We start from the raw sequence: 14,174 nt of genomic DNA on the forward strand, positions 1-14,174 counted from the left end.
AATGGGGGTACTTGGCGTTACAATATGAAGAAAATTGTCATCAGATATATATGCGCCACACACATCTCATCTGATTTGTGTGCGGGCTATGATACTGTTCGGTTACGAAAACCGAAGTAGGTGGTTTTTTAAGGGGTCACACTCGGAGCCTTTGACCTTAAGTTCTGACTCACAAGGCAGTGGAGCATCGTAAGGAGATGCAGTGAAATGGTAGCCGGTGACCAACAGTAGGTTCACACGCCATTTGTTCTCACAACATACTGGGACCAATGTGCACCATTGGTTTGGAATCAGTATTTTCCAGATCCCCTAAGTGGAATTTCCGTGTCCACCAAGCCGGTTAAAGCGTCGGACATTCGCTCTTCGTCCTCTCTATTTCGTAAACAACACTTCTGCGACGAGAAGGCAGTGAGTAGGACTTCTTTGCCAGCGGCTATCTACGCGTGGCTATGTGAGAGCATTTCGAGAGGGGGATCGGACTTTCCCCACACTCGGCCGTATCAGGGCATTTTGGGGGCTAAGCATTGTTAAGCAAAATGTGTACATTATGTGACATGATGTCATGTTCATAAAATGTTATTTTTCTAGCATAATGAGAAATATTTCTTCATGACTGATTACTTCAACAATGATGCAATATACATACATATGATTCATAAGTTAAAGAAAATTAATTTGATATTGATTCAATGAGTTAGTGAGTACTTACAACTGTTCGTTGTTATAAAATTTGTATTACTTCTTAAGTGACATAAACAAGAGATGATTAAAATTTCGAAAATAATATCATAATTAATTAATGATAAAACTGTTATATCTAGAGCTTTAGATTCTTGCTATGCCGTGTACTACTAGACTACTTGAACGATCGAACCTGCAACGTCGCAAGAGAGAAGACAGAAGACTAGTAAGTAGGAATTTTATTCCCCAAACAGTGTCAAGTATAGTACAAAAATCTCATGTATTTATAGTTATTGGCTGAAAGTAAATCATCATTTCGGACAGCCAATAGACACATAGTGGGTCCTTCTTATTCATCCGACAGGGAAGCTACACGTCAACATTCTAGAATTTTCCCCTAGTCGTGATTGGATGGAATGTCTTCGGCTCTTTCTGGGCTTCCTGAAGCTTCCTTGAGTTTTCCAACAAGCCTACATCACAAAATCATCGTCACTTTAAACAATAATTTCCTTTGAACTATGTCAAATTTTAAGCAAATAAAACTTAATACTTCTGTAGCTGTAAATAAATCCTCAAAAGCAATAGCTCTGTAAGTCTTCAACATTTGATGCTGACCATATTAGTTTTAATGGACTAGATCACCCATCAGCATCAGATCATGAGTGGGAACGCTGGGCTTAACCTCTCTTACAACTACTAACAAGTTTAGATCAATCACTTCTTGATATATTGATAGCCTATCAAATATATCTTCGAACCTCTTAGGTTCTGACTTTTGATTTCAATGGGTGGGCGAGTTTCGATTACAGAAGGTGTTACTGGTTAAGGTGTGGTATCATTACTCCTCATTCCTTATAGTAATCTATTATTCAAAACTCATTCATTCAGCTGATCTATGCTGTATATATTATTGTCCCGGTATCTCATCTCTTACGAGGTTATATGTTACATATGTGAGATAAAATAGAGTTATTTATTACTTATTATTGTACCCTATTGTACAAACAAATTAACATTCTACATATATAATGAAAGCGTACAACCAAGCGTGCAATTATATGTTTTCTATATGGAATCGATAATACATGCTGTGATCAAACATGTACTAATTAAACGCCTAAATAAATAAGGATTTTTTAAAGAAATAAATTAGATCACATACTGATCCTGGTTAAACAACTGTTGAATACCTAAAGATACTGAATGGCTGTTGCACTGTAATATGAAAATTGTCACTAATGCTGACATACATAACTTAATGAGAATCAAATCCCAGGACTTTTAGTATTTCAAAGCAAGATATTTTATTCAAAAGTTACTTGAAGACTTAATTCAGGCGAAGATTATGCAACATCTGTGTAAACTATATGTTGGTATTCACCTAGTATTGTTTATTTGAATCTTCCCATTGATGTATAGGACTGCAATTGATCAGTCTCTTATTGGTATATGTTCGTACTGTGCGTAGTGTTTTGGTATAGCCTTAATTCACAAGCATTATAAACAAAGATGGATAGTGTCTAGCAGTAGCTAAGTGGATGGCGTTTGAAGCGAAAGGTACTGGGTTCGAGTTCGAGAGTGAACATCAACTCTGAGATGCAGGTACATCCAGCTGACGAGTCCCAAATAGGACGAAGCGCGCGTCGTGGATTCCACTGCTAGCCATTATCCATATTTGCCCATATTTAGGTATGTATGTTTACAATAAATAAAGAAAATGATTCAAAATTTTATTTACTTAACTTACCACTTTTATTTTCCCCGATATTCAATTCAGAAATGTTTGATTTAGGATTACTAAATGCTGAATTATTGAATTCACTTGATGGTACTGAATTTTGTGGTAACTCCAATTTATATTTATGATCAAAATCTTGATGAATGTTCTTATTATTATATTGTCCAATAGGTGAATTCATTAGTTGAGATGAATAACTGACGTTTGCAGATGATAGATTGTTTGATATTGTTGAACCTATAAATAGAGAAATATACCGTAAAGTTTCATTATATTAATGATGTAATTTAACTTGGCTAATTTAGATGGTGCAATAAGAAGATGAAGATCATCAGAACTTCTTCTTATAAAACTATTCGAATTTGTCGAAGGGACTAATTGCTTCAAATTGTTTAAGTTAAGTAGCGAAATCTCAAACTTCATTAAATATTTTAGAAGGTAAAAGTTATTTTGATGGAAATCTACTATTATTTAATGAAGACTAGTAAAAAAAATCTTAACTATATTAGACTAAATACTGAAATCAATGACAAAAGAAATAAATTTCTTAATCTTTAACATATAGACTAACTATTATAATTTAATAGCTGAATTCATGAGTCGAATAATGCTAGACCATCATGGAAAACCTGGAAGTACTGGACAGTCATTTCGTCATAGTATAGGACTCATCAACATTGGACCTCGACGATTCCGTTCGCGAGATTCGAACCCGAGACCTTCAATTTTGCTCGTGAACACTTAACCTCTAAAGGCATCCTATGGTGTGAATGTCTAACTTCTACTAATCAAGGATCGTTTGCGACCGTCCATCATGGCGTTTGATGAGTAACTGTCTCACAATAGACACGGTTAAACTTCACTGGTCATGGATTCTCATTAGAACTCCAGGAAATACACCTTGAAGCCAGTCACTAGTGAGCACTGAGACCGAATATCCTAGGTTAGAATCCCACGAGCGATATTGTGGATGCTCATTACTGAGGAGTCCCACACTAGGACGAAATGGCTGTCCAGTACTTCCAGGTTTTCCATGATGGTCTAGTCTTAATCGACTAATGTAATCAACTATTATTTTACTACAATCTCCACAAAAACCCCTTTTTGATGATTATTATAAGTTTGTTATTGATTTGTTAACTTTCACCATGAGCTACCTAAAATGCCTCATTTTTCTCACTAAATAAAAATAAAAAGAATTCAGAGACCATTTTCCTTTCGACGAAATCATTTGCTTAAGCTGTACATTCTTATTTATAGTTGGATGGTAAATATTTCAGTCTATAGAAGGAAAGAGAAGATTGCATCATAAAGTGATTTAACAATTTTTCATGATTTTTGTTATGACCTTTATGTTCTTCCTTTTTTCTTCATATCTTCAAAGTTAAATTCATGGGTTGGTCTTGTAGTGCCGCGATTCGTTAATCGTTCGTTCCGATAACCGTTATAATTCTAATCTTAACGGTGCGTAAAATCAGAAGACAAAGGATAGCAGCAACTACAGTTTATTGTCGAATAACTCAGGTCAGAAAGTTAACAACACCTGAGTGAACATCAACGAGCGAGTGAACAGACGAACAAGCGAAGGAAACGAACGAGGCGAATAGCAAGCAATTACATAGGTAATTTATAGTCGAATTGAATAAGGGCACAGCAAAGCAAAACAAAGGCTGATAATAGTATTTGCGTAAATACACATATGACAAAGGAGTATGAATCATCGAATGATATTTAAGCAGTCAAGATTTTGAATAGAGCGTCATGTGCTCTAATGGTATAACAGAGCATAGATATATGCAAATTGTTACTATCCTAATAACGATGTCTGTTAAGTTATAAAAAGGGCTTAACCAAAATTGGCTAGAATCGAAATTGATTGTAGGATGGTTACTATAGTCTGACCTAGACCATCCTTGAAAAACTGGTAACACTAAACGGCCGTTTCATCCAGTGCTTCCAGGTTTTCAAGCTTAGATCGACTCATGAATTCAACTTTGTAAATCCTAAAATTTCTACAAATACCTATACCGATAATTTATTCATATCTGTCAAGCGGACAATTATCTTTTATAATTTCAACCCCTAAATTATTTTCATCCTTCTATTCTTATCTAACCTACTGATTATTACGTAATCCTCACTTGGTAATTAGAGTCTGGAATAACTTTATGATGCAATCTTTTCTATCCTTCTTTAGATTTAAATATTTACCATACAATTATAAATATGAATGTACAGCATAAGCAAATGATGTTGTCGAAAGGTAAATGGTCTCTGAATTTTGTTTATTTTTATTCAGAGTGAAAATGTGTTCATTAGTGTTACTGTGGTGTCAGTTGCTTACATCCACATAAGTAGTATATGACGATGGTCAGGCAGAGAATGTATTTCAGCAGAAGATCGATGAGGAAAGAATGGAAGCGAAACGCAGTTGGTATGAAAATGCATGAACAATAATAATCGGAAACTATGGACTGATATTTGCAGAAGGAACGGTGAAGATTGAGACGATTAATTGATAGTTTGCACATTAACTGTTTACTGTATGGTGGTCAGATTTTAGTGAGATAGTCTGTAGGTTTGTATTCAAATACATTCGATTGTCCTTATTCATGTTCTCATTCACTACATCATATCTGCCAATGGTATGACCATTTCATATATTTGATTTTTTATTCAACAAATCACTACGTTCCACCAAATTGTTTTGTCATTATACAGTATTTTGATGTTCAATCACAGTATGAATTAGTAAGGATTAATAAGTTTCGTTCAGGACTGACAGTGATCAATTTCTATTGAGATATGTGAGTCCTAGACGGTTGGTAACTGAGACTGATAATGTTCAGTCCTAAATATCAACAATGGAAATCATAACCTTTTGCTAAAAGCCACCTTTTCGTTGAACAATCTAGTAACCACCTGAACTAGGTAGGTCAATGATGAATGTATTGAACAAATGTATTGGATCCAAGTTTCAGTATGATGCAAAAGATACGTCCAGCTAACGAGTTTGAAATAAGACAAAGTATATATCATGAATGCCACTGTTAGTCACATACGGAATACACTAAGCATAGTACCATTTTGTTACATAAATTAAAACAATTTTCTTATTCCTTCAATCGCATTTTACTTCATAGTGATTCGTGTCAAAGCAAATCATTGATATTTACTACCGAATGAACTATTCACCATGTTCTCTACAGGTATCTAATTGTATAAGAGTATTCATTAGTTATTCGATAATAGATATTCTTGAAACATTCTATTACTATACCAACCACTGTGTTTTATACAAAGTTCATTTAACATGTAGTCAACTGTTTTCATAGTGATAATAAGTAGTATCGGTCTAATTTTTGTAATAATATGAATATATAGGTTACATAGGCTATAGGAATGTAGGTTACATAAATACATTACAGTTCACAAAAATTAAAAAAAACTGTTTTCATGAATATAAAATTTAATTACTACCAAAGATGAATAACTATTTCTATTAATGGTCTTTTAAATTAAATGGATAGGACATACATTGAGGAAATCATCAAACTGCATCACGAGGCGATCCCTATCTTGAAATTTGGAAGGGAAGCGGAAAAGAGGAAGCCTAAAGAACACATTATGCCGGGAAATAGAAGCAGATATGAAAAGGATGAATAAAAACTGGAAAGAACTGGAAAGGATTGCTCAGGACAGCGTTGGATGGAGAATGCTGGTGTGCAGCCTATGCTCCTCCACGGGGGGTAACAGGCGTAAGTAAGTTAGTAAATTAAATTAAATAAAGCAGTTATTTTTTGTGGTTTTACAATTACTACTTCATTAATAATATGATCAGTAGTATTTTCAGTAGTATAAACTAACACTAATTTCAATACTGTATTCTCAATCCTAAACATTTCCATACTGAGTGTATGCATAATATGATATTGAGCATAAAACAGAGTTTTAAATTCTAAAGTTTGTGTTTTACATTATCATGAGAAAACGTTTTTCTACTTACCAAAAGAAAAATTATGTAATAACCATTTTACATTTATGGATAAACTACTTACATGTAGGATAAGATAATAACTCAGTTGTCACAATTGATTGATCACTGGGTCGTGATCAATGTCATGTGTGTCAAATCTTTCTTAGTGCAGATTGAATGCTATCGATCAAGCTGAATTATGGCCACTAGTCTAGGTGACTCGACACTGTGTGCACTATGTTGAGATAAAATGGTGGTTGGAGGTAGTCAACAGGAAACCTTGTTGACTAGCTCCAACTACCATCTTATCTTAACTCAGTTGTATTTATTGTAATACAATTTAGACTTGTCTCCAAACTATTCTTGTCTAGGTGGAAATATTCACCAAAACTTAGGGGTCTGTTAGTGTAAACAACTTTTTAAACAGGACAAAATGATTTACGGGGATTGTAATGATGAATCGTATGAAGGTAGTTAAAACATTAAATGAAAAAACCACTAGTTACATTCTTTTGTTATGTGTCTTAAATTACGAGACTTTTTAAAAATAGGAATATTACTTTTCAGATACTCAGTTGAGATCATAAAGCGATTCAAGTTAGGGAGCCGTTTACAACCTCGAAGGATTGGATGGCTGTTTCGTCCTAGCATGGAACCCCAGATAGCGCGCACCCCTAAGCAGGCAACTAAAAATCAAACACAGAACCTTTGGTCTCATGTGGGGACGCTTAACATGTAGACCATTGTGTTGGCATCCATAACTCTTCACGAATAAGGATCATGTAGTCACAGGTGTCTAGCTTTCAGATGAAATTCTCAGTTCTTGTGAGGAGCCGTGGTCAGTCGAGTTCAACTGTTCCTAGTGTGGATACGGACTGCTGGAAAGTCCTGTACTAGGACGTAGATGCTATTCAGTTCCTTTAGGTCCCAGTTGTCGTCTAACTTAGATTGGTCCGTGATTTCAATAAAATTTAAAAATCTTCAAAACCTTATATTGATAGGTAATCTTATTAAACTTTTACCAAACTCATACGTTACGATTATCCTTATCAAGTTTGATTAATTGTTTTCACTCAGATAACAGTAAGTGTTGGATAGTATATAACAAGTACTTGACTTGGATAATCTCAAACACGACTCAAATGACGTTGTATCATTGGTCCATAGGTTCTTCTTCTCAGTCAAAAGATATCCGTTATAAACTGCTGTAAGCATCCTGTGAAATTCATGTTTTGTGACCATACGACTTATTAGTAGTCAGTGTTCATCTCCCTTTTTTTATCTAAGCTATTGGTTAAATTAATTGCCTACAAACTGGCTATTCTCTTATTGATTGAAACGCATTTTGCATAGACGGCCATTTCGAACCCATCATTTTATGTTTAATTGCTTTGTGACTGATTGTTGTATAATCCTCTCGACTGCAGGCTTAATTTTAACTAATCATGATTTATTGTAGAACGATATGCATTATTTATGGATATATATATATATATATATATACTCAAGTCCTTCAACTCAGATAGGTTTCACGTTATTCTAGCCAAATCTACACATGTTTTTCCGTTTGAATTTGTAACACTTCGGTAACAATTTTATGGATTGATTTGTTTAGGCAATAAAATAAAATATTTTTTTTCTAAGCTCAGAAATGAAAATTAAATTTTTGTATTTGCAACGACGAGAGAAATAAATTTTTCATATGGAGAGGAATGGATAGACGGATGGATGGATGAATGACGTCTAGCACAAACCCTGTAAACCAAATGTTCTGAATTTATGTCAAATCAACTAAAAAAAAAATCAATCAAAGCTCATGAACTGAAGTTTTATTATTTAAAACCTGTTTTGTTTCACTTAGTATATTTCTATACAAATCTTTTAACCTACAACTGAGTCCTCGAATATAATAAATTAGCTTTATATACAATGCTGTTTGATTACTATTGGATCTTTGAATAAACTTTCTTTGGAAGAAATAATATTTATAGGTAAAATCTCTAACGGACTTTAGCCAGACCACCATTAGGAACTTGGAAGTACTAAGTGGCTGTCTCGTCCTGATTTTGAACTCTTCAGCAGCGTGCAATGACGACTGCGTATCCCACAATAAGGCTCAGGACTTTTGGTCTCACGCCCAAACTCCTACTCTTTAAGTCATTGAGCGTTAGTTCAATGGCGTACATGCCTAATTTTAATCAATTCACAGTATCTTACAATTAATCGAGACATGTTCACTGCTGGGGCGCCCCATATTAGGATGGGACGGCCATCCATTACTTCCAGATTTTCGACGGTGATCTTACTAAGATCACTTCGTGATTTAAAATGATAAGATTCTACAATTTCCACAAACCATTTCATACTAACATAAACAATATCCTTAGAAGATGACATGTTTTAATTATACTGTATTTTTATGAATACAGACTTCAACAGAACAGTTCTCTAATTGTCAGATAAATTATATAATTCTAAATAATAAATATGCCTTCTGATAAATTTACATCCATAACATTTTAGGTTTGTAATAATAATTAGATGTTCTGTTTTATATAGTTGAGATCATGAGCCAATTGAATCTAGACCACTATGGAAAACGTGGAAGCACTGGATGGCCGTTTCATCCACGATCCAGCCTAGCGAGATTCGAACCCAGGACCTATCCGACTCGCGCCAGAACACTAAACTGATAGACCACTGAGCCGGCATCTAACGGTGTTAATGTCTAACTTCAACCAATCCACGAAATGTTATTCTGTTATTAGGTTTTTCATTCTAAATACTTAGACTAGTAGTATTTCAGTTTTCTGTTCATCATCCATGTAATTTTATAATATCTCTAAAAAAGAATACATTTATCACTTAATAACTGTACTAAGTCAGGTTTTAGTGAATGTGAACACAAGTGAGGACAACTGAATAGATCCTAGTATAAAATTATAGACAATCTTAGTAAAATCTGAGAACCATACAGTAGGTAGTTAATTTGCAAGATGTCGATCAATGGTCTCAGACTTCACTGTTCCTTCATCTCCACAGTAATCATTCTCTATTCTCGTTCTTTTTTCTTTGATATTCTTAACCTTCTGCTGCCAGACATGCCACTTTCAATTAATGATACATACTACATGTATCTATGAACATCAGTAGCACTCACCACAAGTTAATAATTTAAGCAAATTATTTCCAAAATCTATCAAATTTAAATCAATGAATGAATGATTTGAAAGAGTAACTATTTATGCTTTATGAATTACGATCAGTTTGGACACATTTTTATACCCAAAGAGATTTCAATAGTTTATCATATCATCAAACGATTCATTTGTATTTGTTTTTTTCTTAATCCGATCCCTTTTCACATCATCCCATGAATATATACTGATTAATCATATGCCTAGTTTGATAAATATGTATACTTTGATGTAATTTGAGTTAGGGGAAATAATCATGATAGTAACATAGACATGTGCATAAAGTAGGGGCAAATAGTTGTTGAGTTTTTCCTCCCCCGCCCCCTCCTTTTTTGTTTTACTTTGAAAAATTAAAAATGAATTTAAAGGTGATACATTACAAAAAAAGGGGGAGTAATGATAGTAACATATGTAGGTAAGAGATGTTATATTGAAAATAAGAAAAGAATTATTAGTAGGGTAATAAGTAACCATGTCCTATAGAATACAAGTATTGTATATATATCAATGTCCATTTTCATTGTTTATTTCATCCATCAATTGATTAAAATTCTAGGAGAAATTGTGGAAAACTTTTGCAAACCACAACATTAACAAAATCATGATGGCTGATTTTATAGAAAGTTTAGTTTACTATTCAGTTTTTGTTTTTGTAATTTGATTGAATAGATTAGTAACATGAAGTCAACCCAAAAGATTCAATTAGATATTTAGATAAAACTATAATTTATGGATGAATCAATCAAATTTAGTAATAACAGGTCTTGGATTTTAGCGCGAAATTCACTAATCCATTTTTGGCTAAGTAGCCTTTTGGCATTATAGCTGATGTCAGTTGGTGATAAAAATTCTAAATGTAATTCCTAACCTTAATCATCAACTGTAAATCATAATTCTAATTCTTTCCACTGGTTTATAATTTTCATTTGGACTTAGTTATTAGGTGGACACTTTCAAGGTCATTCTAGCGTCGCTCAAATTATAGTCTCATCGATATTGGTACATCCAGGTACATCTAGCTGACAAGTCCCAAATAGGACGAAACGCGCGTCCTGGGTTCCACTGCTAGCTACTATCCATCTTTGCTCATTGATATTTGTTTAAAAATCTGTTATTGAGAAAAAAAATCTTTCAGTACAAGTACTTTTAATGTTCCATACGTTTCTGAGTAAATTCAAACTGACACAAAAATGAGAAGGGGGGTAATAGGATACATGTTCGTGAATTCACGGAGTATTTGTTTTTCAATGTTCAATGTGTATGCAATTTCAAGCATTTTTGGGTATTTCCATTATCTTAATAAAAATGAGTGCTCCATATATGAAGATTTCATTTCAAGCCCTAAATTTGTCCCTATTTTTTCTTTCGTCCTCAAAGTTTGAATAGGTTACAGTAATATATTCATGGAAGATACACGTAGATGGATATAGATGATTCCAATGAAATCTCCATCCAAAGAAATCGTATTATATGTAATATAAACAAAGAAAAATAACAAGCCTTTGAAGAAATCTCATTCAACTCAATGATAATATCTCAAACCATGAAGCTGGGTTACATCGGTCACACAACTTCCTTCAAGATTACATGTATACACAGTCAGGAATTGTAAGTAAAGATGGATAGTGGCTAACAATGGAATCCAGGACGCGCGTTTCGTTCTATTTAGGACTGGTCAGCTGAATGTACCTGCATCTCAGAGTTGATGTTCACTCTGACCAGTTGCAGTCCTAAAACATCAATGTGAAGATTCAAACAAAACAATACTAGGTGAACAGTCAAGAATTTGTTTTACCTCTAGTAAAAAAAACAATAACATCTAATAAGCAAAGCTAGCCATTATCCATCTTTGCTTAGAATGCTTGTGAATTAAGGTAATATCAAAACAATCCATACACCATGCACATATATCAATAAGAGACTAATCCATTATAGAGTCCTATCAATCAATGAAAAGATCCAAATAAACCATACCAACTGAAGAATATCTAATATTCATTTTTCAACCACCAAAATTTCATTTCAACATTATAGTAATAAATGATGTAATCAAACTTGAATTATACTGTAGTTTTTATGTTTGATTCTCCCCCCCCAAAAAAAATACAAAAAAAATTCAGTGAACTACATTTCATCAATGGGAGGTATTTTGTGTAGTTTTTTGTGTTTTTTTTCGGTTTTTTTCTTCACCCGTTGCATTAATTAACAAGCTGTTTAGTAATTACAATATTCTAACAACAAAGGTGGTAATTTTATTTATTTTGTTTGTCACATAAAGAATAGATGTCCTCTTCAATATAGTTGGTCATTTAATTGAACCCATCTGTTGTTCATTAAAATTTTTGCCATTTGGATAAGAAACACACACACACAAAAGAACACACTACTGTTTCTATGTTTTTTTTTCTTTCCTTTTTGTGGTGGGGGTGGAGGTGTACAATGACAATAAGCATAAACATAACCATATACATTCAGTCCGACAAACAGATAGATAGATAAATAGATAGATAGGTAGATATGTTCTTTATATAATTAAATGTAACCATGTTGATGTAATAATAAGTCTAACATAATTATTGGTCATGGTATCCTAAATATATAAATTAAAAAAATTTTCTTCTAAAATGTGGAAATCGGTGTAATCACAATGTTTTTGGTTTTGTATATACTTTTTAATGAAGAGATTCTAGTTTCATGTTCATGGATAAAGTTACCAATCATAAGTACCATAGCAACATCAATAACTTCACAAACCAAATAAAATTATTAATTTGAAATAAAATATTTCTGGAATGATTTTTATCAGAATGGGGGTTTGTGAAGACTATAGTGGTGTTAATAGTTGAAATTATGTAGTATGGGACTCCTCAATTGTGTGCATTCATGATCCCGTTTGTGCGATTCGAACCCAGGACTCATCGGTTTCGCGCGCGAACGTTTAACCTGTAAAACATTGATCTGGTATTCAGTGATGTGAATGACTAACTTAAACTGATACACGAAATCGCTCGGCCATCTATTATTATCTTCAGTGAGTAATTGACTCACAACAGACACAGTTGAACGCTACTGATCACAGCTTCTCCCGAAAAACTCCAAGAAATTTATCTTGAAGCCAGTCACTAATGAGCACATTATAATTGTCAGTTGAATGCCAGTTTAAAGGATAAGCCTTCGCACTCGAGACCGAAAGTCCTGGTTTCGTGTATTTTGGTGCGGCATCGTGGATGCGCACTGTTGAGGAGTCCCATACCAGGACGAAATGGCTGTCCAGTACTTCCAGGTTTTTAATAATGGTTTAACATTTATCCATTCATTTAACTCAACAATCTCCACCGCTCTATACTGATAATTGTAATATCTGTTAAGATATCAACAATTCAATGTGTATTTGTATGGCTGATATGATTCATAACAAAGATAGCATAAATAATTAATCGTTCTTTTCGAATAATCTTAAAAACCAGTTGAGTCTTCACTTTGATTAACATCTAGCCTTAGTTGGTCTCAGAAATAAATTATTTTTCATGTAAATATATGTTTGTCCTCGAATAACGCCTAAAATCTTTTTACCAGATATTTTCTTCGATACAATTTTAATGTTTATTTTATGAAACATCAGAATGATGAGTTTCCTCAAGACAGGGATTTACTTACTTACTTACTTACGCCTGTTACCCCTCGTGGAGGAGCATAGGCTGCACACCAGCATCCTCCATTCAACCCTGTCCTTGGCAATCCTTTCCAGTTCTTTCCAGTTTTTATTCATCCTTTTCATATCTGCTTCTATTTCCCGACGTAATGTGATCTTTGGCCTTCCTTTTTTCCGCTTCCCTTCCAGATTCCACGTTAGGGACTCAAGACAGAGAATTAATATAGAGAAGACTTAATTCTACAATTACTTCAATTTTTAACTCATATATAACCATAATCGGCTCAAAGGGGTATGATGATGAAGTGACAGTTCAAGAAGAGTAAAATAGAGTAATTCTCACATACATTTAATCACTTTAGATAACAAAATCTCTGGAAAGTTTCCTAAGTAAGTTAGGAAATCGTACTATAAACTCTGCCGTTAAGATAATAAATCAATTTAATGCTCTAAAAGATTGTAATCAAACTACTGCAGTTAATCATAGGTATGAGAAGATGCTCACCTAAAAATCAAATACGCATGTGATTTAGACAAAGTCTGTGTGTTTATTTTTATGATGTTGCTACACAGGGCTTCAGGGATGCATATTGAGTAGTTGATGAGGATCATCAATAGAGCAGGTGGGAAGGTTTATCCTTGTTTAAAATGAATTTTTAAAGTGATTTTACGGTTAGAAGCGAAAAAAATCTATCAATAGCCCGTCATTAGAGGTAGTGTAGTACTGACAGTTGTATGAGACCTGATGCGTCGTCCGAGTATAGTATTAGAAACAAGATTAAATTGACGGAAATAAGAATTCAGTTGCTGAGCGGCTGAGAAAATCCTTGGCTTTTGGGTTTCAAGAAGTAATGTTTCGAAAGAGAATATTGCCACTTATCCTCGTAGTCTGAGAAATACATTTGCGGATGAAATAAAATTAGTCATCTG

At 33.7% G+C, this 14,174-nt stretch overlaps 1 protein-coding gene across 1 annotated transcript; it reads right to left on the reverse strand.

Annotated features, from left to right (window-relative positions):
- Nucleotides 1-2,411: 2,411 nt before the first annotated feature.
- Nucleotides 2,412-7,610, reverse strand: Smp_172550 (hypothetical protein; the record flags this gene model as incomplete). Its single annotated transcript, XM_018796502.1, has 2 exons — nt 2,412-2,656; nt 7,508-7,610. The coding sequence occupies 2 exons, from the start codon at nt 7,608-7,610 to the stop codon at nt 2,412-2,414; spliced, it is 348 nt and encodes a 115-aa protein (XP_018651637.1).
- Between the last annotated feature and the right edge of the window lie 6,564 nt (nt 7,611-14,174).

Source organism: Schistosoma mansoni, chromosome 4, assembly GCF_000237925.1.
Source record: "Schistosoma mansoni strain Puerto Rico chromosome 4, complete genome".
NCBI classification, from domain to species: Eukaryota; Metazoa; Platyhelminthes; class Trematoda; order Strigeidida; family Schistosomatidae; genus Schistosoma; species Schistosoma mansoni.